Source organism: Aptenodytes patagonicus, chromosome 3 (assembly GCF_965638725.1).
Source record: "Aptenodytes patagonicus chromosome 3, bAptPat1.pri.cur, whole genome shotgun sequence".
Lineage (NCBI taxonomy): Eukaryota > Metazoa > Chordata > Aves > Sphenisciformes > Spheniscidae > Aptenodytes > Aptenodytes patagonicus.
The window spans coordinates 92325766-92352242 of record NC_134951.1 but is presented as its reverse complement, the minus strand read 5'-3'; the positions used below and the strand labels follow the sequence as shown (position 1 = coordinate 92352242).

Genomic DNA, 26477 nt, shown 5'->3' with positions numbered 1-26477 from the left:
AAAAGTTTTTCTAGAAAAGAAACGAGCAAAATGTTATTATGCTGACAACTCTTCTCAGAAAATGAAATCTCTGGGAAATGAAAAGCAAAACAATTATACAAATACCGGTATTATCTCTCAAGAAATACAATTATATGCCAATAAACATAACTAACTGAAAATACAGCTCCTTTCTACTGACCAGCTGGAGGCAGTATTTAAAAAATTTCCCCAGCTCAAACTTTCAAAAAATACCCTCCACCATTTCAACCATTGTATACAACACCATTGGATAGCTGAGTTCACCTTTTGTCTTCTTTCTAAAGATTCTGCTTACTTTTCTTCTATATGAAGAACTCTTTCCCCTCCCTTAGGGTTATCAATATATTCACAAGGTATACTGATAGTTATATATTTTGTAATAGTCAGGACAATTCTAGTTCCATCAAGCCCGAGTTGTTAGTTGTTCTGTTTAAAGCCATGTTTTGCCTGCTATTTGAAATTTAATTCTACAGTATAATGAGGATAGAAGTACAGTGAATGAGGTTCTTAGTAATATAGAAAAACTATTTTCCATTATTCACGCTAATTAAAATACTGGAGTAATTACTAAAAAAACACAAACAGTACTTGTTACTCTTGTTAGCCTCATGCAATATATACATAGCATGGCTTATGAACAACAATATTAATGGAAAGTATATTCTCTGCCTTCAAGAAATCTGTTATTAGAAACAGAATTACAGATCAGAGAGATAGCCTTAGAGGATCACAGCAACAAATCCTAAATTATTGTTAATATGAAGTTCTACACTAGATGAATTAAAATGCCTGTCATGAATAATACAGTGCAACATGATCAAGTAAGTTCTTTATTAACCTCAGGAAACTGATGGTTGCAAGTACAGAGGAGACATCCTTCATAAATATGTATTATATAGTGGTGTTGAATTCCACACATCAGGTGTACATTGCATTAAAAATATTTCCTTTCATCAGCTTTAAATACAGTGCGCTTCGATTAAAGGAACTTCTATGAAAGAGAAACTGTCTTTCTATCATACTGTTGAATGCATTTTAAATTTACTGTATTTCCCCACTGCAGAGCCATAGTTTACTGCAGAATTTTTCCATGCCTTTAATTTGCGCTGTGTATTTTGGATTTTCTGATGGATGTTTTTGAATTAGGATGACCAAGACAGAAGTACAGTCTTCTAAGACAGTGATGGATATTTTATTTTATATATTGCTTTTATAATATTGCGACAGTTATTTCTCTGGTTTTGTACTACAGGATAATATAATTTGGCTAGGTTTCAAGGATACCTTTCCAGGTTTCTTATGCTTTGTTATTTAACCATTACAATTGCCTATTTGCTGTATTTTGTTTGTAACAAATTACATAATAAAGAAATAATCTGTATGCATGGATTCTGTAATTTATGACGCATCTTTGTGATTCACATATACCTTAAGGACTTACCACTCTTGCCTCTTCTTTTTATAGTCTGATCATTTTCCCTTAAAAGCAAACTGAGGAAAACCCAGTCCACCTTTTCTAAAAATACAATTCCACTTTAAGGTTTAATATGATTATTCTCTTCCACAATTACTGAAATATATCAGAGTAATTAGCAGCAGTTCAACTATTATAACTTTTTGACCAGACTTTTTTGTATTATCTAGGAACAATTCAAAATAAACGGGACCATTGAACCAGCTGTTCCCAGAAGCAATTACCCGTATTTTCCTACGACAGTTTCTCAAACTACCTTGATACGATTTTGACTAATTAACATTTGCCAAAGAACACATTGCTATTGTTTGCAGGTTGCCGATCTCACTTAGCTCAGTGTGTTTGGTATTTTTATTCTAAGCTAGACACTTGTAGAACATATTCTAATCAACTGTTGTGATAATTTTGTTCTTACTGTAACAGTGCCCTATTTGATATAATAGAATACATACCCTATCTAGATTGGACATATTCCCAGTTACTAATACTTAGAACAGAACTTATCCTATAAAAACAGAAGTTCTTTGAAAATATTTTCTTACTTCCTTGTTTGTGCACAGCTACTAATGATTGTATCAGTACAGCTTTTGGAAGTGGATTTATTACTTAACTCATATTCCAGCTGTCTGATTAAGAAGGACTTGCTAACATATTGTATATTCACTCATGGGTAAATTATGGCTGTTCACTTCTTTCTAACCCTGACCCACAACCTATGAGTCAATGGTAAAGCATTTGTCTTTTACGTTTTATCATGCCAGGTTATTTTAATATCGCGTAACAATTTCTGCAAGTAAAAGGATACATTCCTCCTCTTGAAAATAGGTCTCAGCTATCTGCAAAAGCAAAAAGAGAAAAATTAGGATTCTGTAATTTTCATGAGAGTGGTAAGGATATAATATGAACTTTTTATCATAGTTTTAAACATCTTTTTAATTTGGGTAAAATACAAATGTTCAGACTAAATACATGTATGCTGACTCGGAAAGATGTTTAAAAAGAATATCAAATAACAAAGAAATATTAAGTCCTCTCACACAAATGGATTTGCCCAAGTATTAGTTGGGTTTTATCTTGTTACAACAACAAAAAATTATTTCAGAAACTTTTTTAATGATCATATTAGAAAGTTTTAAAATGACCTAGAACAGAAGTACTGTGTTTACTGAGATGAGCTGAAGAGTTTGAATTCTGCTACTGACCATTGTTTCCTTATGTTTGACCAAATTAAGATAATTGCTGAGCTCTCCCGAGTATTACAGTGCAATGTGATAAAATAGAGAAATGGAGGTTTCCTGACTGATGAGAAAAGAACAATCTTTGGATAAAAGACACTAAAAGTATCACCTATCACAGCATCAGAGACATACCAATGCCCTTCCTGTTTATATCCTATTTACAATAAATAATTACAATAAATAATTACAACAAATATTTCAAATACATAGAATTTGAAATATTTACAATATGAATATTTGAAATTCATGAGATAAACATGAAAGGACTCAAGTTCTTAATTTTTTTTCTGTATTACTCCTAGTCCACCCACAGAAGCCAGACAATACCATTGCGGCAGCCTTCTGCCACCTCCTTTCCTGAAGCTGCTCTGCTGCGTTAAAAAAATTTGAAGATTCTCTGCCTCATGTGTCAGTTGACTAAGCCTAACATCTTGATATGCGAAGCTCTTCAACAATAGAGCAAGTCATGGAGTTAAGCCAGATGGCAGTTCTTTGATTTGCACTGTAGTTGTTACGACATGGAACAAATCTGCGGCTCTTCCCCCTTAGGTTGACATTTCTATAACAGAACAATTAAAATTGGATTTGTAACAAGACAGCTCTGCCAAAGACGACCATTGAAAAAAAAAAAACCCCTAAAAATCACAATTTTTCAAGACTTGTTCTCTTAGATGGATGTTGAGTTAATACAGATATGTCAAAACAAAGAAATACCAGGGAGTTGACACAGAAATAAGCAAACTTTCTCTGTTGCATTTAGAGCTCAAAGTGCTAGGGAGGTTTCATGTAGAGAACAAAAATCATTCCAAAGTAGTTACTGAGGACCACGAAAATCAAACATAAGACACACTACATATAAAATACTTGAACACCTAAGTCAATCTCCAGCACTTCTAGCTTAACAAAACGTGTAAGCTGACATTAAATGCTGCTGTTTTAACCAACGGCTAGGAATTGAACAAGGGATCTCTATGCCTAAGGATTCAAGATGTCTAGCTGCAACATCTTAAAAAACAACTTCACCCTGGCTGGGTAATTTTATAACGCCTATCTTTAACAGATCACTGCAAAAAGGAACAGTAAATATATGCTCACCAAGGGTTTATACACTGAGAAGCTGTGTATACACCAAGAACACAGGCATGCAAACATAAGAGAAAATTATGTTCCGGTATACCAAGTTATTGCTGTATCAAAGCTACGTATTTCAATTGCAGACTACTGAAACAGATTTATTGTTCTCTTCCTAGTGATGCTTTTGCTTTCAACCAGCTATTTCAAAGCCAAAATTACAAGCATGGAAGTGGCAGAACTTCCAGAAGAAAAGTCGAGATGCCAGTTAGAAAAAATACTCCTTCTGTTAATCAAGTAAAGGTATCATTTTTTTGGTTTGGTGGTTTTTGTTTTGTTTTGTTTTCCCCCCAGAACTGGCATAAAGGATTATTTCTTGGACTAAAAGGGCAAAGACACCATTGTACTAGAGTCCATGCAACCAGCTCAGAGAAAGCAAGTATCCAAAAGACAGTCAGAAAATGAGCATGTTTCTAATCAGAATTTCACTTCGACTCCAAGTCGGTGGTGGGGAGTATTATAGAAAAGATAGAGCTGATACCTGGAAAGGAAAAGGTGTAACACTGTATAGAAAAGCTAACGTGGTAAGCGACACATTTTTCTTCCAATTCCTCCCTGTAGACAAATAATCTTTGAGATTTGCAACAACAACAACTTATTTGTGCTTGCTAGAAAACTGGGCAGGCTTTCCTAGAAAGCTAAGGAATACTGATGGCTTTGTAAATGCAATAAAATACAAAAAATATAAACCTCAGAAGTAAAAATAATTTGTTCCACAAAACGCTGCAGTATCAGTGACCTTTACAACCATTGAGTAATCAATCTTCAGGGACAGCGAATGTTGGCAGTCTTCCCATTTGCCATGCATGGTGTGGCAAGTGCCACGCTTGCAAAATGTGTCCAGTAATTGCAGGTACCCTGATACCTGAACATTCAGGTTGAGACACCTCATAGCTGATACTCCAATGACTTCTGTGGGAGCACACAAACATTCAGTCTCAAAATCTTTGGGGCATATCAATTTAGGCACTCATAATTTGAAGGGCTTAACAAGCGGGCACTTTTGTAAAAGTCTAAAGATGATTGCTCAAAAAAGACAGCAACTTGATAGAGGAGTCTAGATAACAAGTTGCGTATTCCTGGCTCTCAGCCTTATTACTAACCACTAGACCATTCTGAGCCCAGTATCTCCAAAAGAGAATTGGTAAGTGACTTCTAGGGTTCTTTATTTGCACATTTTGTCTGTTACCCACAGTAGTCTCCTAAGGATTTCTGGAGCTGCCAAAGCTCTGTATCTATGTTTTATATACAAGTACTTCTTAGATACTGTAACAAAAGCTAAACAAATCACATGAATCTCATTGAAGACAGGAAAAAAATTGCATCCTATTTTAATTAAAAGTTAACCTTTAGAACAGTCCCTAATATCCCACAGCCTTGAAATATTTAATGCAGGCTTCCCACTAACAACATGGATTGTTAATACTCCAGAACATCTGACACAGCTCTTTATTTTACACTGAATTTTATCATACAGAATAAAAAGAGAATGTGACAGAAGAGTATTTGCTAGCCTTGGCATAAAAGAAGGTTACTGGCAGGCTGTATTAGCTATCTGAAAAAAGAGACTGAAGATGACAGGTTAATTTGATGGAAAAGGAAAAAAAAAATTCTTAATAGACTCACTTTACATGAAAACATGAATGCTATCTTTAAAATCCTTTATTTCTCCCCCAGATTAAAAAGTGTGTTATGATCCTTGTAAGTTCTGTTAGCTTTCTTTCAAACACTCCATTCAAAATGCTTGATATTTCTTAGTAAAAAAGAGATGGTGTTTGATTACATTTCAGTCTGGAAGTGCAGATTCTGTTCTCAGTTCTGTCACAGTTCCTGTATGACTTTCAAGAGGTTGTTACCCTTAGGGTTTGGCTTCCTCATCTAAAAAGCAGCAAACAGATTTCACCTCCATCATGTTCGATGACACTCCTTAATGTTTGTAAAGTGTTTTGAAGTTTTTGCCCTAACTGTGACCTTTATACTGACTCATGAGCAACCACCAAATTTGGCATAGCTAAAAGTACAAATGGTTAACGCTAATGCTGTTTCAAATAAATTAAGGAATATCAAATATCTTCACTCAAACACAGATTAAAAAAAAAAATTAAAATTCTATGTCAAATGTAAATTAGCTATAATTTGCAATACTAAAGAGAAACCTCTTTCTCAAATATAATTGCTTATTTATATTGAAGATAATAAGAATGCAAGAGTGTCATCACAGTTTAGAAGTTTAAAATATCACAATCATCCAATCTTCCACAATAAAGATAATGCAACTAAGTCAAATCAGACACTGTATATTATCTATATATATGTAGCCCATATTAGACGCTACAGCCAAACAAGAAGTCTTCTAGTCCGCTGTTAGTCTGACACAACTAAACTATAAATTAATACTGCATCAAGTCCTATCAACATATTAATCTTGCATCACAATCTCCAGAAAGAAAAACATACTGGCCAGTTAGCAAAAAAGATTGCTTTTCAAATCACACAGTATTTCCTTTGGTCTTGCAGGTATGGCAACTGTGCTATAAAAAAAGTATACACTAAGAAACCTTGAATCTTAGCATTCATGCATGAAATTCATGCTAGAAAGAAGTCTGCAACATTAAAAATAATTCCTGTTTTGAAATGTTATTTAGACATCAGCTGTCTTGTATCTATACCAGTGCCTTACAAACCACACATTTAAGGTATGTTGAAGAGTGATTTTCCTAAATCTTCCTGCCAAACTAAAATTTCATCATTTGGGGAATTAGAAAACCCATTCTTAAGCATTTCCTTTAACTGCAGAATATACTTTCAAGGCAATTTATAATTTAATAGAATCATAGAATAGTTTGGGTTGGAAGGGATCTCTAAAGGTCATCTAGTCCAACCCCCCTGCCGTGGGCAGGGACATCTTCAACTAGATCAGAGCCCCGTCCAACCTGACCTTGAATGTTTCCAGGGATGGGGCATCCACCACCTCCTCCTAACATATATTAGATGACCTTAGAAGGAGGTATTCGCCTTGACCTCCTGTTATACATCAAAATACCCTGTCCAGATATGAATATTGGCATATGTTGAATTAATGCATTTTTTCCTAATGAATAAAGGTCTCAAATAAAAACAAAATTGTGTGCAACAGCCCAGAATCATAGGAAGTACCTGGTGGAGACACAGGGGCAGTATCTTTGAATCCATCTGCTCAACCTCTTCACGGAGCAAAGAGAAAAGAGACTGCAACGTTTGTTTTTGTTCTTTTTGGTGAAAGTTTTCATTTGCTTCAACAGCACCTTCAGCATGCACAGAATCTGTATCTGCAATAAGAGTATTTTCCTCCTTGATTGCTGTGGTTCCCACTGTAGGAACTCCTTTAAAAAGAACAAGTACTTAGGTTAGGATTCAAAAAATACGTCAAGTTGCTTTTTTAGGAAATTTCAATACAAAAGCTATGAATAAAACCCTAGTATCTTAAATAACATCCCTGCAAGTAAATAAGATACTGGTCTTGTCCAAATTAGTTGTGATAGGTCTGTCTCAGTGTCAGCTCATCTACCTGAAAAACATAGTAACATACATCAGGTATTTTTGTACACTTCTAACTGGGACCTGACTTTAACTTGGGGCAAAAAACCACCACCTAGTCTACACTGTTCTACAGAATTATTAAGAAGAGACCAGGATGACCTAAAATAAAAAGTGTTGTGACTGGTGTTACAGTTTCAGCTAAAGAAAATCAATACTTAGATCCAAGTGGACAAACTTTTATGTTAAGACTGAATTGTAATACAGCAGAGACAGAAAGCAGCGTTGTTTGCAACAGTTTTGCTCAAAAAGGGCAAAAAGAAGGTAGGCAAGGAGAGTGTAAATGAGGTCCTCAGTTTGTTTCTTCACTCCTGCCAAGGACCTTGCACAGGAAGATGTCCGAGGGAGGGAGGGAGGAAGGAAGGACAATTCGACCTGTTCTTCAGATGGTAACACAGTGGCTCCTCACAGTGACGACAGGATCTTAAAGGATAGGAAGAAGCAGATGATGAGAGTGGAGGATTCTATTGTGGGGGACAGATGTCCAGGGGGACTGCCCTGCTGAGTGAAAAGGAAGACCCCCTCTAGATAGTTGGATAGTTTATTTGAGAGGCCAGGGAATGAGCCAGTAGTGGTGATCTACGTTGGTAAAAATGACACAAGGATGTGCAAACTGAATTTAGCCTCCAGAACTTCTTGCTAGGCAGAAAACTAGGTTCTCCATGGTACATTCCCTGGCAGTTGACTGTCTCCAATTTTACAGAAGTCAAAAAAGTCAGACATGCAGGTGGACGACTGGCAACATATATGAAGGACAATGTAAAGCGTAACAGTATAAAAATATTACAGGAAAAACTTTCTGGGTGCAAATCCCACATTTTATTGTTAGAAATGCAGTATTTGTAGTATATTGCTGATCATGAATATGATAGTTACCAGAAAATGTTAAATGAGATTAGGGAAGAAGCGTAGAGCTTAACTATCCATATACAGACTGGACCAGTTTCTCACGAAGATCAAAGAATAAAAGCAATAAATGATGTCTTCCTATAACACACAGTCTTAGGAGTAACGAGAAAACTACAGCTTATTCCACCAATTAATGGAAAATTTTTTGTTCATAAAATGACATTGAATTTGATACATTTACATAGGACTGAACTTTTAAAAAAATAATTCCATACATTTATTAAAAAATTTAGAGAATTTGGCCACTGAAACATGCACAATAAATTTTTATAAACTCAAGTTATGATGAGTATGTTATTCTTCCCCAGCTACACCCATTTTCTGAAAATCATGTTATCATTTAAAAGTAAGACAGGTGCGGCACTGTTTCAAGTAACCATCACACTGACTGTTTCTGCAGCTTGGGCACTCAGCATATTTCAGACCCTCTTGTGTTCATCGCAACTGAAACCCTATAGTGATGATTCAGGCTTAAGATTTAGGGCTTAAGAAAGGCATTAGCTTGTCCACTGAAGGCTCCACTGTTCTATTTTGGGTTATTTTAAACTCTTCATTAAGTAAACTATCCAGGTCAGGAGTACTAATAATCTCTGTGGGTGGCTATTTTCACAGGGCTTACTGCCAGACAAAATATGGGTGTGACTTAACACTGCTTTTTCAGTATTAATGCATGTCTCTGCTTTTCCAGTATTTATTTGGGCTTGCTGTGGGCCAAAAGCAACAAGAGACGTAACTGGATGCAAGATACAAACCAGGAAGTACTTTCAGAGATGGAATTAAGGCTGTATTTAAAGACAGCTTTCTGTTCAGCACATCATGAAACCAGAAAAGAGGGTCCACATGTTCTGGCAAACCTTTTCTCTCTCTCAAAAAAAAAGTAGTCACTTCAAACTGCACTTTATTAAGCAGCAGTTAATAATCACCTGTCATATCAAGAACATTGACTGAAACATGCTCAACAGCAACTACCATGAAAAACCTTCATTTTAATGTTATGTGGTACTGTTGCTAACACATAGTTTATAAACTGCATATTACTCCTACATATAGTTGAGCTGTCACTCACTTGGAATCAAATTCTGCCCTCAAATTACTCCCCTGATTCTGAAGCAAGGCCTTACAGCCATTCAGGTTAATTCTACCTTGTTCTGTTTTAAACACAAGACAGCATTTGTGCCTTAGTAGCACTATAACCAAGAACTTTTCTTGAGGCAGTAACACTTGGTAATGCTATTTCATCATAAAGGTGTTATGGGCTAAGATCCCTATTTATTTTTTTTTTCCTCCATGTTCTTGAAAAGGGTACACAACACTGCTTTTTCCTGGAATCAATCAATCAATCTTACCATCCAAAGCAGATTCCCCCCCCACACACACACACACACTAAAGATTGGTATCTTACATGTATTTCTGGTATTTTAAGAAGCAAGGATAAGTTTTTTCACTTTGCAAAGCATTGATATTTACTCCATACATTGGTATTTGGTTCCATACTAGAATGGAACCAAAGCCTTTATGAAAATAAATGTGAAAAAACACAGAAGATACCAACTCTCCAATGGCCAGAGCACTCACTAGGAACGTGGCAGAGAGCTGGGTTCAAGTTTCTGCTCTGCCAGACTCTCAGAGGTTTCAACTGACATCTTCTATGCCCAGTTGGGTGTGCCAATGTTTCCTAAGACAAGGGGAGAAGCAAACTTTCTCAAAATTTCCCTAAGAGTTCACAGAAGCAGCCCCATGTTTGTAAAAAGATCCAATTTTGACAGACCTTGTGAATAACAATGACAAATGCATTTTTCAGTATGTCTCACATTTTTTTGTTTTGTCAGTACCTCAAGTATATGAAATTAAGATGTTCTTGCCACCTGCCTGAGAATGAGTCAGAGGGGCAAGTATGAGGCATTTGCTATCAAAATAAAATCATGGCTATTATCCTCTGTTTTTTAATTGAATTTTAATTTTCATTCAGTAGCATTAGCTTAAGTCACCAGTAACAGAAGTTTCTAGTACAGAAAACATATGGTAATCTCTTTTTTTAAACATTCTTTGGTACTCAATACCAGAAAGCTGGTTCAGACTGATTCATTCAAGAACTATTAAAAAAAACCCAAACAACCAAACCAGCAAGTATTTAAAAAAATATTGCATTTTTAAGAGAAGAGATTTTAAGACAGGAGTGTTGGCAGTAAAGATACAACTCTAACTGAGCAAGCTCAAAATCTTGTTTAGTGCGGCACAGAACCCTAAATAAAATAACATTGCTTGAATTTCCATATAATTTGACTAGTTTATGTTATATATTTCATTTGCTGCAACACAAAATCCATCCCAACCACTCCACTTTCTTCCCCCACCTTCAAGCTGCTTCAAGAAATAAGTTGAATAATTTACAGGAAAAGCATATGTTGCAGAATTTAACTTGGGGAAAAAAGATTAAGTGCAAATTACCGTGCTATACTACATTAAGGAATTACACACTGTGATTTTACAATATTAAGTTACTAGTTATGCCAGGACTAATCTTTTGGAAAAAGATGAAATTATTTTCAGAGAACAGGGATAATTTGAAGCACATTTACAAAAATACATTGAAGCAGATGACACTTCATGAATCACTATCTCTACTGCACTAAAGTTAGTACAATTCATTACAAGGAATCCAAGTATGAATAATCACCAAAGTTTAAATTTGTCAATTTAAATTTACATCACTTCTTTGATCACCAGTGTCCTCCTTAAACAGATATAATCATAGTCTATTCAAAACTATTATTAGTAAAAAAAAAAGAATGTGAGAGAAATTTGGGATCTGGAAGCTATAGACTTGTCAGTTCACTCTCATACATCTACTGCAGCATCAAGACAGCTAAAAGGACGTGCTTCTTCAAACAATCCATAGGTGAAATCTTGGAACTACTTACTCCAGGACACTGAAATGGACTCAAAAAACAACTGCAAATCAGGTGACAAATTCTCTGTAAGTTATTACAGTCTATCAATTCCCACTTGGGGAAGTGCTGAATGGATAACTGCTGATGGCAAGGAGAACACATGAACAAATCACTACCTCTTTGCTTTGTCCTTATGCTCTTACCTACCCATCCTCTATTGGCCACTGTCAGGGGAAGGATATTGACCTAGGTGAATCTTCAACCAAACATAGCGATTCTTAGTCTTGCATTCCAGTCTACTGATTGTAGGAGCTAGGATAATTCTAGCACCAACACATTCCAAGCATATACAGAAACATAATAATCAAATACTTATAACTGTTTATGCTTTATAAGCAAATATTTAGAGGGTTTCAAACACATTGCAAGTGCGAGTACTCGCTCTTTCTTCTGAAGAAAAAACGTATATCCAGAGCGGAAGATTGGCTTCTCTAATAATCACCAATCTTCTGCTGAGCAAGTCCCAAATAAATAAAAATAAGTAAAATTTAGTTTTCCATATTCCGGGTTCATTGCTTTAGTCATTAGCAAGAGAAGGAATATGAACAACATGGTTAAGACAAATGTAATCTTTTCCAGAACAGCAACATTTAACAGCGAACCTAACAGGTTTGCTTATAGGGGAAGAGAAGAAGATACGTAAATCTCTTCTTTAGCTATGAGTCAAAGCAACTCCTCCATGATTTCTTAACAGTTAAAAATAAAGATTTAAAAAAAAAAAAAAAAAAATCACCATAATACATGCCGTGCAAGTATTTAGTTTGTGATTCCAGCTTGCTTGTATGGCGCTCTGCTGTCACCCACTCAGGGATTTTCCACTCTGGTTTGATTATTCTCTCCTTTATCTCTGAGTTGGTATAAAGACAAGCAAGCTGGTCTGGTTCTTTTATGTAGAGGGATACTCGGGAATTGCTTAAAATAGCTGGTGTTAAAAATTAAATGGAAGAGTCTCACTAAAATAAAGACATACGCAACATCAAGAAATTGTGACAGTCACTGCATTGGGTGAAAACAGGAGAATCATCATGTGAGAATATCTAAAAATCTACATGTAAATTAGCCCATAATCAATGGGAGATATAATGTAATTTTATATTTTGATCTTCCTTCTATAACAGTCACGGTTCTTTATTAATAAAGTAGTAAGAGTTTGTTCATAGGAATTCAACAAAACTCTTAAGAGTTTTGCAGGCAGGACGTTCTCTGTTGTGGTATTTTACGTCTCTAGATTTTTCCATGAAATTTTCTATATTTCAGATTTCTGCTTTTTGCCTTAAAACTGCCATCTACTATGCACAGCTCGTTTTGTGGTACTTCTGCATCAGTTGATCGCATTTACCAACAAGAATACAATCTAACCGAGAGAGAACACAAGCAAAGTTTAACTTTCAGTGTTTGGGTGAACTTTTCCTTTTCTTCCGCTCATCATGCTTCAGGTACCTTCATGCACACATCTGTATCACATTTCATCAACTTGTTTTTTGTTATTCCCGTCATACAGATGACTGGTTCTCAATTACTTCTGCCAATCTCTTGGTTTAATTAAGTATTTTCTTCTATTTTTAAACATTAAATCTACAGTTGAAATATATACTAAATGACTTTCTGCATCATTTAATGAGAATTTATTCTCCCTATAATGACAGATTTCAGGATCCTCTTATCTCTACTAGAAAATTTTTCTCTTCTAGATTTAACGTTAACCAACGTTTAAATACAGAAGGTGAAAAAATCTCAAGTTGAATCTGATTTAGGACTATTAACAGTTCTGGGGGAAAAAAAAAAAAACAAACCCACCCTTTAGTGAGATTTTAAAAATAATTAGTATGACAACTAAAATATATCTTTCTTGTTAGTTCACAGATTACAGTTACAGTGTTATTATTTTAAGTAAACAGAACAAAAACTTTTTTTTTTATAAAGTACCTTTAGATCTTTTACTGGAGCTTCTTTTGCTTCTTGGACTTCTTTTTCCACCTGGTTGTTTTTCTGTAATAGGCTTTTCCTCCCGCTGGGGGTCCATATGGACATTTACAGATCTCCTCTCAGTCTCACTTTCCTTACAGCTTGGGGTACAGTCTCCACTGTCCATATTCTCATTATTATTGATGCTGTCCTGGTCACCTTTATCCTGTCGTCCCATAGCAATGCTACTACTGGTCAGAACCTCATTCCCGTCATTGTCAAGTTGATTTTCATTTTCATCAGCTGAAGAAACCAAATGAGATGCCAAACTTTCCACCCTATAGTCAGCAGGAAGACTGTCCTTTGAGTCTATTTGTAGGTCATTTGGTGGAAATTCTCTGTCATCCATTAGAGCGTTACTTGTTGAACCACTTAATCTCCCTCCAAATATTTTTAGACCTAAAATATAAAACCAGAAGAAGCATTTATAATATGTATATTATAACAGATAACTAACCTCGTACTTAATGCCAGCCAATAAAGAATCACATTAGCCAAATGATACAGTTTAAAAGTATGGGGAAATTCCTTCAAACAGTAATCCGTTGCCCCATTGTAAGTCTTAAAGCAAAGCATATCTGCATACAAAAAACTATCTATAAACTTGTATTTTTATCCAATTATAATTGGTTCCAGTTACCTGACCAATAGCATAGCTGATCTTTACAGCAGTGCTCAGTGTTACAGCTGAGGTAACAACAACAAAAAAAAAGATAAACAGAAACAACAACAGCCCCCCCCCCCCTTTAAATCCATGGCTAAAACAAAAGCATTCTTGTCACATAAGATCATAGTTTGCCTGAAATAAAAATGAACCAGGGAGGAATGAAAGCAGAACAACTTTTAATTCTGTCAGTGATGGTATCACATCAAATATGCATATAGATTAACTCTGTTACAAGAATTAGATGCAAGTAGAACCTGTTTATTGACTCAGATTGTCACTTTATTTTCAAGAAAACATTCAACATGTCTTCAGTATACACCGAAGCAGGTGGTTTGTTAATAAAAAAAGCCTAATCCCCCACCTACTCTTAGCAGGGGTCAATTTTCCCTTTTTGTAAACATGCAACTCTAATCAATGCTGCAATTAGATGCATATTCACAGGAAAAAAAGGGTAACCCTTAGCAGCAAAGTTACACAGTACTTATACAGGACTGTTATTATATCAGTTCCTATCTTTAGCTTTTACAAGCATGGCAATACTGCTGGTTTAACTTAGCAACTATATAGATGAAATACAGCTCCATTATGTACATCTTATTAGATTTAGCTCACATATTTTAAATAGTGAAGCCAAAAATCAGCAAGCACTCTTGTATTATAGAAGAGCTTAGACAGTCCTACAACAGCTTCCTATCCTTTCCTTTAAATGAAAAGGCATTTTAGGACCTGTCTTCACCAAGCTTTCTTCAGTCTTATGTCCTGGTATATACAACTGAAGTAAGTGAAATACACACTTGCTAAATATGCAAGATAATGTTTCATTTTACTTGCTAAGAATTCAAATTGTAGAAAAATGGAAAAAATGCCTTAAAGAATAAGTAGGTTTTCCTTCATACACAGAAACATATTTCTGTCAAAGATTACTAAAAAGATTTTCCCAAAATTATTCCTCCACAACCTTTGTAGATGCTAAAAGGACTGGGAAAAAAGAAAACGTCACTCATATCTTAGAGAAGGACAAGAAGGAGGATTCAGGGAGCTACAGGCTCTTCAGCCTCACCTCAATCCCTGGAAGGTGATATAGCAAGCAATCCTAGAAACCATTTTCAAACATATGAAGAACAAGGTCATCAAGAGTAGTCAGCGTGGATTTATGATGGGTAAATAGTGCTTAACCAACTTGATAGGCTTCTACAAAGAGGTGATTGGCTCAGCAGAGGAGGGGAGAACAATGGATGCTGTTTAACTTGACTTTGGTAAGGCTTTTGACACTGTCTCCAGTAACATCCTCACAGACAAGCATACAAAGTACGGGCTAGATAAATAGACAGTAAGGAGTTCCAGGGAAGCATGCAGAGGGCGACAAGCCACCACCAGCTGGGCAACATAAAAGCAAAAGTCAGCACCGACTAGGACAACTCCATCTCTGCTTCCAACCTGAAGAACTTGTTAACCATTTCTAGCCATACCAGTCTAACAAAAAATACTGCCTATCCTATGATGTATATGCTGCACTAGGGGAGGTTTAGACTGGACATGAGGAAGCATTTCTTTACCGAGAGAGTGGTCAAACACTGGAACAGGCTTCCTAGAGAGGTGGTCGATGCCCCAAGCCTGTCAGTGTGTAAGAGGCATTTGGACAATGCCCTTAACAATATGCTTTAACTTTTGGTCAGGCCTGAATTGGTCAGGCAGCTGGACTAGATGATCGTTGTAGGTCCCTTCCAACTGAAATATTCTATTCTAGAATAATGAATTGTACGCTAGTGATGCAAGTCGTATTTTCCTTTGGCGACCAAATAAGAGAATTGGCTTTCCTTGAGCACCAGAAAGACAAAGAAGGGACCTTTGGAGGAGATATGTATCTGGAGAATGCATCTGTTCATTAGAAGGATGCTCCTTAATCAAGCTCTTTTCTCTCAAAGAGAGTTAAACACAAAATGAAAGGTTAAGAGGAGGACAGAACTTTAATCAGAACAGCAAGAATCAGAACTAGAAGATATTCTTTATGGCACCGACACTATAGTTATGTTTATTTATTGATGATAACTGTTCTAAAGCATTAAAAAAAAAATAATCCCAAACACTATGTTGAACTTGAAAGGTTCACTTCTTACTCTTCCTAGCACATGAAATAATAACTACTGCTGCCCTCCCCAGCTCATAAATTAAATGATACATCAAACATAAGAGGTTGAAGCATAAGAGGTTGAAGTAAATTGCCCAAAGCCGAGGAGGAATTAGTTTTAACAGCAATAATTAAAAATCAGGATGTCCTACCACCACTCTCTTGCTTCTATCAGTAGATAACAGTTTATTCTTTCAACAGCTATCACAGGGAAACAGAAACGTGACTGCATTTGAACAAGGTGTTTCCTGTTAAGGTTGTGCAAAACAAGGAAAGATACTTTTGACAAGTGACATTTTGTATAGAGGAAGCTAACACTTTGATAGAAAATATTAACTCATTTCCTTTTAACATGTGGCTAAAACGATAGTCCCTCTCTAGCTGAGAGGCTGGAGAGCTTCTGCAGCTAGCACAGATCAACATTTCTTGGTTTACTGTTTGAAACTCAGTATCTCTCCAAATAAAAGTAGCCCTGAAAATCTATTCCTTTCTACAAGCCTTATGACTCCTTAGAGAATGAAAATCCAGAAAGAGCTAGTTCAAAGAATTTAGAACAGTCTTGGCCTTGATCTTTTAAAAGGATTTCCCCCCCCCCCCCCCGATGAAACTTTTTTCCCTTCCTGGTTTTCAATGGTGCTATCTGCTACTCCTTTTGATTTTACCAAGGCACCAGGCAGGTACCAAAGTGAAGCTAAATCCTGTGAGAATGAACTTTAGCTCTGTCTAAAAACACAAGTAGAAATACTTATTTATAAACAAAAATGGAATAAAAATCACTAGTGATTTGAACTATATTTAACAGACCATTAACATGCAGTTACTGTATTTACTGTTTTGCCATTGGAATGAATTGTACACATAAACAACATAAGAAAAAAATGTTTGTTTCTTCCTAGGCACATCTTTCCTCCCTTCACTGGTTGCCCAAAATTGAAATAAAAGCTACCACTGAGTAGAACTGTGCTGACCTCTGTTAAAAGGTGCTGATGAATGAAAGTGCTTCAGTTCCAGTTGCCACACAGATTCATGCAATTGGCATATATAATCATGGTGATTATAGCACATATCAAAAATAAGATGGAAAATACTTGCCAAGTGGCTAAAAGACAAAGTCTGTATCGAAGAAATTAGCTGTATGTTTGTTTGCTTTAACACAAACAGTATGTACATTACAGAAATATCATGGTACTCACTTCTATTTTACGTCAATTTCAATTTTAAAAAGCCTGTGCTCTTCAGTGTTCTCTTTCATGTACTTCATATAATTTCAAAAACTTTTTTAGTTGCTCGGTTTTGTCTGTGTACAGAGCCTTTCTTCCATCTATCCTTACTAAGGAAACATAATCTTAAATACAGTTGTTTGGATTGCATTCTGAAAAAAAAGGGAAGAACTCGGATCTTTCCTGACCTGGCACAGCTGAAATTTGAAGAGGGCATTAAAAAAACCAAACCAAACCCATAAACACACACCACCTCCACCCAAACCCTCATACTAACATAGCTCCTCTATCCTGGAAAGCTGGTGGGTTTTGTGAACGTTTACTGAATATATAGCATAGTATTTAATTTACTGATCTCAGAAGTATCTCACAGAACAGATCAAGATCATAACACCGTATCTGCTGGCAAAAGGCTAAGAAGGTTCTAACACTCAAAAATTTTATGGCAAATCATTTTTTATTCCATTTGACTGCCTTCATATAGCTCCTCTGCCAAAGACACTATTTTCCCCTCTCTCATTCTCATGCCACTTATTTATTCTATGTTAATTAGGGAGATTTAAGTCTTTTAATTCTTTGAAAGTCAGTTTCCTCATTATATCACCTATATTGCTCTATTCAACTTGAATGGGCATTTCAGATTGGTTCCCAGTGTTGCTTCTACTCAATCTTTTCATTAACTTTCATGATAAAACACAATAGCTGTATAAAATCTGCAGTTAGAAGCAGTCGTAAGTATTTTTGAGGATTTAATTAAAATTAATTGTATCAATAAGTGCTCCAAAAGGAATAACATGAAATTCACCAAGACAAACAGAACTCACCATATCTTTTAGAATAAATGAAGCACATCTATATGAAATAGGGATTAACCAGTCATTCTGTTCTGATGAAAAGCATCTCAAAGAGATACTAAATAGAAAACTGACCGTGAGTCCAAGTGTTTTTTTCTCCTGAGATATAATACAGCAAGTGTTACAGGCACAAGAGAATTCATTATGTCCTACCAGACACTAATCAATTATAGCCGTGTATTTTTGTTTTGTGCACAATATACACAAAACAAGACGTACACAAATAAGAGAACCTAGATCACAGTGAGGTAAGAGTTTTAGGAGGAAGGGACAGCACTACACATGGCAACAGTTATTCAGCCTAGAAAAGGTTGCCATATAAACAACCAAACAGGCTGTCTAGAGATGATGTGGAATCCCCATCCTTTTAAAGAAGAAATTAAGCAAGTCTCAGGTTTAAGGACAGGTAAAAAATATAGTACCTAGTATGAAGGGAATTTAATTTTCTTTACTGTTGCAGGGTTTTTGTCTTTTTTCTTTTTTTTAAATACAAGCAGCTTCACAAGTCCTAGAGAAAAAAAAAAATTCACGCTGATTCTGTGAAAATGAAACAGGATTTTTTTTAAAACCATTATCTTTCTAGAGTTGGTACTTCTGCCACTAGAACAAAAAAGGAAAACTGTAGAAACACAAACTTAAAGAATGACTAAACCTAACCTATATATTTCTTAAAAAGAATAAATCTGTTGATCTTTCTGGTAGCTGGTGTAAAGATACTTTACAAGACCACATTTAAATGCTAGTATCTCATTTCATATTGATAAATAATCTTCTACAAATTAATACAAACCAATATGAAAACGATCATGGCCATACAAAATCAAAACATGTACTGCAAATTCTTATTATTGCACATTAATTTCCGCATACAAGGAAGAACATTGATCTAATTTTATGAACAACTACATTTACTACCAAAATGAAGATGCAGTAATGGAGAGGAAACTCCAGATGACAGAGTAGCTACACGGCACTATCTAAAAACTACATACAATATACCATTACGAGTTCATTAGCTTGCAAGAAAGAGGACAATGCCTACTACACTGTTACAGGAGCTAATAAACAGAAAGCTCATATGTTCTTTTGAGAAAGTGCAAGTGCAATTTCTCTATAACTGTTTGCTGCTTCTGCTAATGTGGAAGCCAAGATATACCTAAAGAAACCTGGAATATTATCACCAGATTGCTTCAGAGTGCCCTTGCCTCACCACAGCCAAGAAAAAAAAACAAAGAAAAGTACTAGTTGTTGAAGATGTACTTGACCATCACACAACTTGCTGCAGAAGGAAAGAGACAGCAGATAAAGAAGGTAGGCAATTCATTTAGTTATAATCATTTCACAAAGCCAGACCACTTCCAGCTAGCAGAATTCTGCTCTGCATTGTGTTTTATGTGCAACACTTAATGGTTGGAATGCTGCTGCTTCTATAGAAAGGGAAATAAAAATATTTATGTGTATACTTCCATTATCCAACCTGACATCTCCACAGAAAAAAACTACCATGGTGTTGTGCTGTCTTATAGCATGGACTCATTAGTAGTTTATCATTTCACAAGATAGTCTTATGTACAATCCCATTACTGGATAGCCTTGCTATGAGAAAATCTCATTAACATCCTCTCCTCCTGACTGTTCAGTTTGCCCTACATTCAGCTCTGAAACTAGGAGTAAAAATATCTTTATACGTGTTTTCTGCTTCTGTGTCAGATACATGGTTTAGGAGGTCTATCTCTTAAAATGTGGTAAGTTTCCTGTCCTCCAAGAAGTATGCAGATGCAGGAGTGGTTTATCTAATTTCACTGAATTTACAAAAATGTCTGAGCATGAACACTTTGGTGGTTTGCCGCTTTCTGACATTGAACTGACATTTCTCAAGTGGCAGTGGCATTTAAAGGCATGATGATCTTTACATCTATAAACAGCAGGAATAGTGAGGTTTTGAGAGGAATTTCCACATGCTATTTTCAACTTCTAAGCTTCCTAGTCATACTGCTTATTCACAGCTTTAATAAACAATGATAAATGTATACTGCCAGGCATAATCTACTCTTCCACATTTAACATTACTACAAAAACGTTTCAGTCAGCAGCCAAATACAAGAGGATTGTCTGGGAACAAATAATATCTTTTATTAGAACATAGAGTTCAGACGAAAGTTTCACACAAACAAGCTCTTTTTCAACACTCAAAATACACAATGATCAGCCCCCCCACGTGTTTGAAAAGTTTTGGGTTCAAGCTTCACTAGGACAAATTTCACTGAATAAAAGAGGACTTCACCATTTGATGTGTTCATTTTTTGTTCTTGTCTGAAGCAAAACACCAGAACGTATCTCAGGTAGGGGTAGAAAGGTGGTAGAATAGACTGTTTTAGGAGGATGGATCTCCCATCACTGCAACACTTTTATAAACAGTCTAGACAAACATTGGTCAGGAATAACATATGAGTAACTGGTCCTGCCTTGGGATGCACAAATCTCCTTTTAAGTCTTGTGAGAAGTAATTTGCCTTTTTTGTTTTTTATATTTTCCTTCTAATTGAACAACTCCCAGATTGTTGTTACACTTCAGAACATGTGCACAAGCTTGATTACAAAGTATAATAAAAATTAAAAACTTCTTACTAGACAAATTTATGCATCTTTTCTAGGATGTGTACTTTTTTCTTACGGGGGGGAGAAAAAAAAAAAAAAGTCCTGCAAATCAGTACAGACTATTTTTATGAGAACTAATCAGCTCAGCTCACTCTTACCCAAATCTTTACTTTACCAGGACCTGAGAAAGTTGATACATCCTACCACCTCATAAGAGGTAGCTAAAAAAGGCAAAATGATCTAAAATCCCTCATAATCTCAGATAACAACTTTAAACATACATGAAAACGCAGAAATCACAGAATACAGTCCCTTGAAACGGAGATGCAAGAAGAATGAGGCAATTCTCTAAAAACTGCCCATCTGAAGAAACAAGAGTGTTCAAGACTTTCTGACAGTTGAATTTCATACTGAGATTGAATTCCATAATTTACACCTGAGGGATAAGCAAGTTTTATAGCCCTCATCAATACAAAGAAAATTAGCATGGTCAAAAATATTCAGTTAGGTCCTAAATCATATCAAGGCCAGAAGCAACCACAAATAGAATGGAATTCTGTCCATAAAATTTATGAAACAATTCTGGTCCGCAAGTATTACATACTTGCGGTCCCTTTGTTATCAAACCTGCAGGGCCAACCGGAAGGTTAATTAAGAACAGAGCTAATTGTTAGAGCTTCAATAATTGTCATCATTAGAAAATTAGAATATCCAGCAGCTCTATCAAAATGTTGCATCAGTTGGTTTTATATTTCAGAAGGGAAGGATGGTCTAGTTTCTACATTATTCAGTGTCAGATACAAATGACTGAGATCAAATCCTTTCTCTGCTCTGAACCTCCTCCATGAAGTCGGTCAAATTGTTCTTTAATTCTTCATCATCTTTAATGCATTTCTTAACTACAAAATACTGCTTTATTTCACAGGGAGGTAACAAAGATGAATACATTAAAAAGACTGTGAAATAGATATTTTGGTAAAGGGGACCATACAACGACTGTAAAGAGGTACAAAACAGACACTTAAATTTGATCACTTTTTTGCCCTTAAATGCATGACTGAACTCAATTACGTATAAACCAGAAGGCCTTATGTTAAACGAATTACAATCCCCCAAAAATTAATCACTGGTGTAACTCGATTGAAGTTAATGAAGCTGCGACCACTTAAACCCAGTGCTGAATTTAGCCTTGAGTGCTGTTTCAACTCTCGCCTTCCAACAGGAAGTTACTGAGGTAATTCATTTCAGCTCTAATTGTGTAAATAGATGCTGGCTATATGAGCCGTCTCTAATAATTTACACATACTTTTGATTAATAGATCTTGGAGAAGTTTTCTGAAGCACACAGTTATCAGGTTTTTTATTGGAATTTGAATGTATGTTTGTAATACCTGAGCCTGTAAACAGATATCTGATTTGTTTTAGATCACTTTTTCAGAAAACTCTCATTATCAAGGCCACTTTAAGTAGTAGTTTCCATTTAAAAAAAAGCATCTTTCCATTAGAAAGTCCCAAATATCACAAGTATTAATAAAACCTAGCATCAGTACTGTAAGAGGGTAAAAACCTAATTTCACTTAAAACCCAAATCGAGATAGTTTAAATGCCACCAAGACAGGAAGAGATTTACAGCCTATAGAGACATTGAACAATTACTATTTCTCCTTGTAATAATGATGTCAATATTTCAGTGCTAAAATAGTAGACTTAACAGTCTTCCATGAGAACAAGAGCAATCCAGATAAGAAACTAAGCAGCTACCAAAACAACACTGGATAAAGGGTAATTTTATATGCCAGCTGTCATAAAGTCTTCCTGGGATCAAACGTGTAAGTCTGTGACTGTGAATGTCACTTTATTTTATAAAGACAGGAATAAAGGAAGATGTCAAAATATTACTGAACAACTTACAAACTTTGAAGTTTCAGGACAGATGTGCCCCAATTTGTTTATTTTGCCAGTAGTCAACTGTAACACTGTAGCAGCAGAATGAACAACACCTGAACTGTGATGCAGGTCCAGCTGAAATGTTAGTCTAAAGTGATAATATCGTCATGCCCTCACTTTGAGGCTAAAAGCACACAGAATTCCAAGTTTTAACCATTAGGAAAGAACCTCCAAAATGTACACTTCAATTTCCATATTATTTCAATGACATATTCATCAAGTAAACCTAAAAAACTTCCTACTGTGCTCATATTACAAAGATAAAACAAATACCAGTATTAGTTGTTTGGGTTTTTTAATCCCAAAGTTATTTTGAATTAATCTCAATTTGCCCTGCAATATAATATTATTTTTCCAAACAAGAAAATTAAATTAATCCCACAGACGGAGAAAAGCAGTGGCCACACGTTAGCAATTCCGTTTGGACAGATGGAGCAGCATGTTGGAACAACAGTAGAAAAAACTTCATGCTCCTAAGCAACTCTGTTCCTAAAAACCAAGCGTGTAACACACCAAAATTTGTCTACAGAAATATTTCACACTAACATAAGGAAAGTGTAGAGGAGAAATGATAAGTTAGCAACACATTTTCAAAGACATCACAATTATACAGTAAGTAGACAGTAAATAGAGAAATAAGTAAAAAAAAGTAAAAAAATCTTTAGTGTGACAAGCTCTTGAGCAAGATAACATTGCCAAAGTGTTCAAAATAAAGACTTATGACAAGATATACACACAAACACAGGCTGAGTGAATTTGAGTCAGCAGAATGTGCTCATCAGAATTCAGCGAAGAGGAATTCTGAGAGAAGTAAACAGAAGATGCACCTATTTGAATGTTCTTACTCCTGTCCACAAAGGTTTAATAGCACTTTTTTTTGCATGCACACAAAAAATATTTGCAGTAAATTTAGTGGTGATGAAAGATGCCAGATTGATAGCCCTAGGGACTGAGTTTCTCTGTATACACAGAACAGATATAGCACAGAGTGAGGAAGTTTGTACCCCTGCCAAAATGCCTTACAATACATAGCTTATGCAACAGTCTTCACACTATAGAACACTTTGCCTCTCCACTGAAAATGTCAAAAATATTGCTGCTTAGTGTTCGTTATAAGGGAAAATAAGATGTGGACACTTATTAGCATCAGTAGGGACAGAATTCAAGGCATCAGCTCATTTAAAAATGTTTATTTTTGTGTTGAATGGCTCTTTTGTCAGCTGTGAACTTTGCTGCAGTGTTTGTAAGACTGCAAAGTCAATCTGCACCTGGTGTGAAAATGCCTTCCTATTAAAGAGCATGTTATTACAACACAAAAATAGCAAAGGAGGAGTGGTTTAACATAATTTCTTTTCAAATAAGCTTATATTAACATACATGACCATACACCTAGTGCTCAGAAACAATCTCAAAGGAGAACTAACTTGACAGTTTCACTTAATTGGTACCTGAGCACTCACTCTCCAACGATCTGGACAATTGATCTAGCCCACTTTTAATGGACAGTAATTCCCTATTAATTCGGTTTTCGGCGCTAGGCTGGAAGCTACATTGTCACATGGAGCAGACAGGCTTTCAAGGAGCCTTGGATTCTTATTTCCCTTACTACTAATAGCTTGGCCAAACAGCAAAAAACCTCCACAAACACACACCAAATCCAAGTGTGCAGCCATTTTTCACTGTCAACAGATTACACATAGAAAAGCAGTTAAGTTAAGGTTTATAGAGCATAGTGGCTCTAAATACAAAATTGCAGACCTCATTATAAAGACCGATTTTCACTTTGAAGGAAGATGTCCAGTACAACCCACAGGTTGCAAACTTACTGGATCTCAAACCAGATTGTGGCATAGGATTAGATGTTACTCCAGTCCTTGGGACGTTTCCTTTGTGCATGCATGGGCTTGGAGTGGGGGACAGCAATGACAAGGGAACAGGACAAAAGAATGAGGCTACTTTCTGACTAATTTTTAAAAAATAATTCCTCCTTGAGACTATATTCCTGAGTGCACAGCGCTTTCAGTACTTTTGAAGAAATCTCTTACCACTCCTTCTACCATTTTACTTGGTCACCATCCAAAGTATTACAACAAGATTATTGAAGTATGCTGAATAAAATAAGTGAAAAAGATAATTCTGTGACATCCTGCATCTCAGCAGGACACAGAGGTGTTTCTGCCAATTCAAGCATGTAGCAGGTTACTTTATTTTCACATTACTGAAGCTAATATGCTTAAGTGATTCTTTCAGCTCTTTTTCCGAACATCAGTTCTGTTGTAAGTTTTTTTTTTTAAATTCACACTAGAGGTGGTATTTGGTAACAGATCAGCCTTCCAATATATGCATAATTAGGGAAAAAAAAAAAGAGAACAATCAATATTAAGAGTAAATCTTACATTTTACAATGAGTTAATGATAAAATGGGATACGGTGAATAAAATAGAAAGATAAAGAGTTTCTGGAACAATTATATGCTAACAAACTTAATCTGTATTCTTAGCCAAATAGGAGACTCTAATGATAAGTATCACTACCAGGACAAGAAAAATTACGATCCTGCAAATTTCTATTCACATACCTCCTGGGTTTTTTTGTGCAAGATAGGAATTCTACTGAATTTGTACTTAGAATGAAGTATGGGCATAAGAGTTTGAAAAATTGAGATCAAGATGTATGTACTACTGCAATTTTCCCCCTTACTTAGAAATGCAGAAATGCTTGTCAATACTTACTACAGCTAAGTGGTTAATACATAGCAAAATAATACTAAAAGACTAATGCTTTAATATTAACTTAAAAAATAAACTTTAAATGGAGCCAAATAAAAGCAAATGCAAAAGACATTTAGAACCATTGAGAAGAAATATATCTCTCTACCGATCTTTTTGACCCATACAACTAATGAGCTCTTTTGGTTCAAGCATAGGCTGGAATCCAATCAAACAGGTAACCCTTTTGATTCCTTCTCTGATTTATTTCAAAAAACAATAATTAGGAGGAAACAATAATTTCAGAGCACCCAACAATGCACTTAAATTACAAAGCCATAAGGCTCTATGAGGTAAGAGTGTAAATTCAAATATTTGCATGTGGCAACAGCTGGATTAAACTAGAAAATATATGCCATAATCAGCCATTAACTTAAAAGTAACTGTTCAAATGTCCTCGGGATACACTTTAATGTATTAAACAATTTTCTACATTGTAATTTCTGAACAAAAAATGAACAAAACTTACCATTTTCCTAAGGTTTCAACAGTTTGTCAAGGATAATGACCACGTCAGACAGAGGTAGTCCTTTATGCATGCAAGGTTCAGTATATATCTGGCAGTTCTAAGGAGGGGAAAAAAATTTTTTAAAAAAATCATAAATTTATCCTATAGAGATCTATAGTTCAATGCAGGCAAGTGCTAACCGAAAGTAAATAAAAATATGAAGAAAAGTGTATCATTTCTAGTGTATGAAGAACGTCAGGGCATTTTGGCTTTACTTAGCAAACAGTCCTCTGAATAATCTCAATTACTCTGAACAGCCCATTTAAAGATGATCCTAGCACTCCTGAGTGCTCTGACCGGCAACAAAAAAATCCAAAATTCTTTAATTAACCTTAAAATATATGGAATACAACATGGTAATATAGTAACTATACCCAACCTTTCTGTGGCCATAGCTATCAATAAACTTTGATAAGGAATGCTGAATTGGGACCTTAGTAAACACTTGCTCTTAGAAAACCAAGTTCTGCTCGATGTTCTAAAAGTCCTATGAATTACTGAATTATCAGACTAATTAGTAAG

At 35.5% G+C, this 26477-nt stretch overlaps 1 protein-coding gene across 3 annotated transcripts in view; it reads right to left on the bottom strand.

The window, feature by feature from the left end:
* The window catches only part of CNST (consortin, connexin sorting protein), a 50411-nt gene that overhangs the window by 22355 nt on the left and 1579 nt on the right, over nucleotides 1-26477 (bottom strand). For 2 of the 3 annotated variants that reach the window (XM_076334230.1, XM_076334231.1), the window contains exons 2-5: nucleotides 25917-26013; nucleotides 13228-13665; nucleotides 7021-7226; nucleotides 2301-2331 (exon numbers count right to left, since the gene is read on the bottom strand). In XM_076334230.1, coding sequence (XP_076190345.1) covers nucleotides 2301-2331; nucleotides 7021-7226; nucleotides 13228-13615 — 625 coding nt within the window. In that variant the 5' untranslated portion in view covers nucleotides 13616-13665; nucleotides 25917-26013. The remainder of the gene's footprint in view (nucleotides 1-2300; nucleotides 2332-7020; nucleotides 7227-13227; nucleotides 13666-25916; nucleotides 26014-26477) is intronic. The other variant, XM_076334233.1, reaches the window with a different exon arrangement.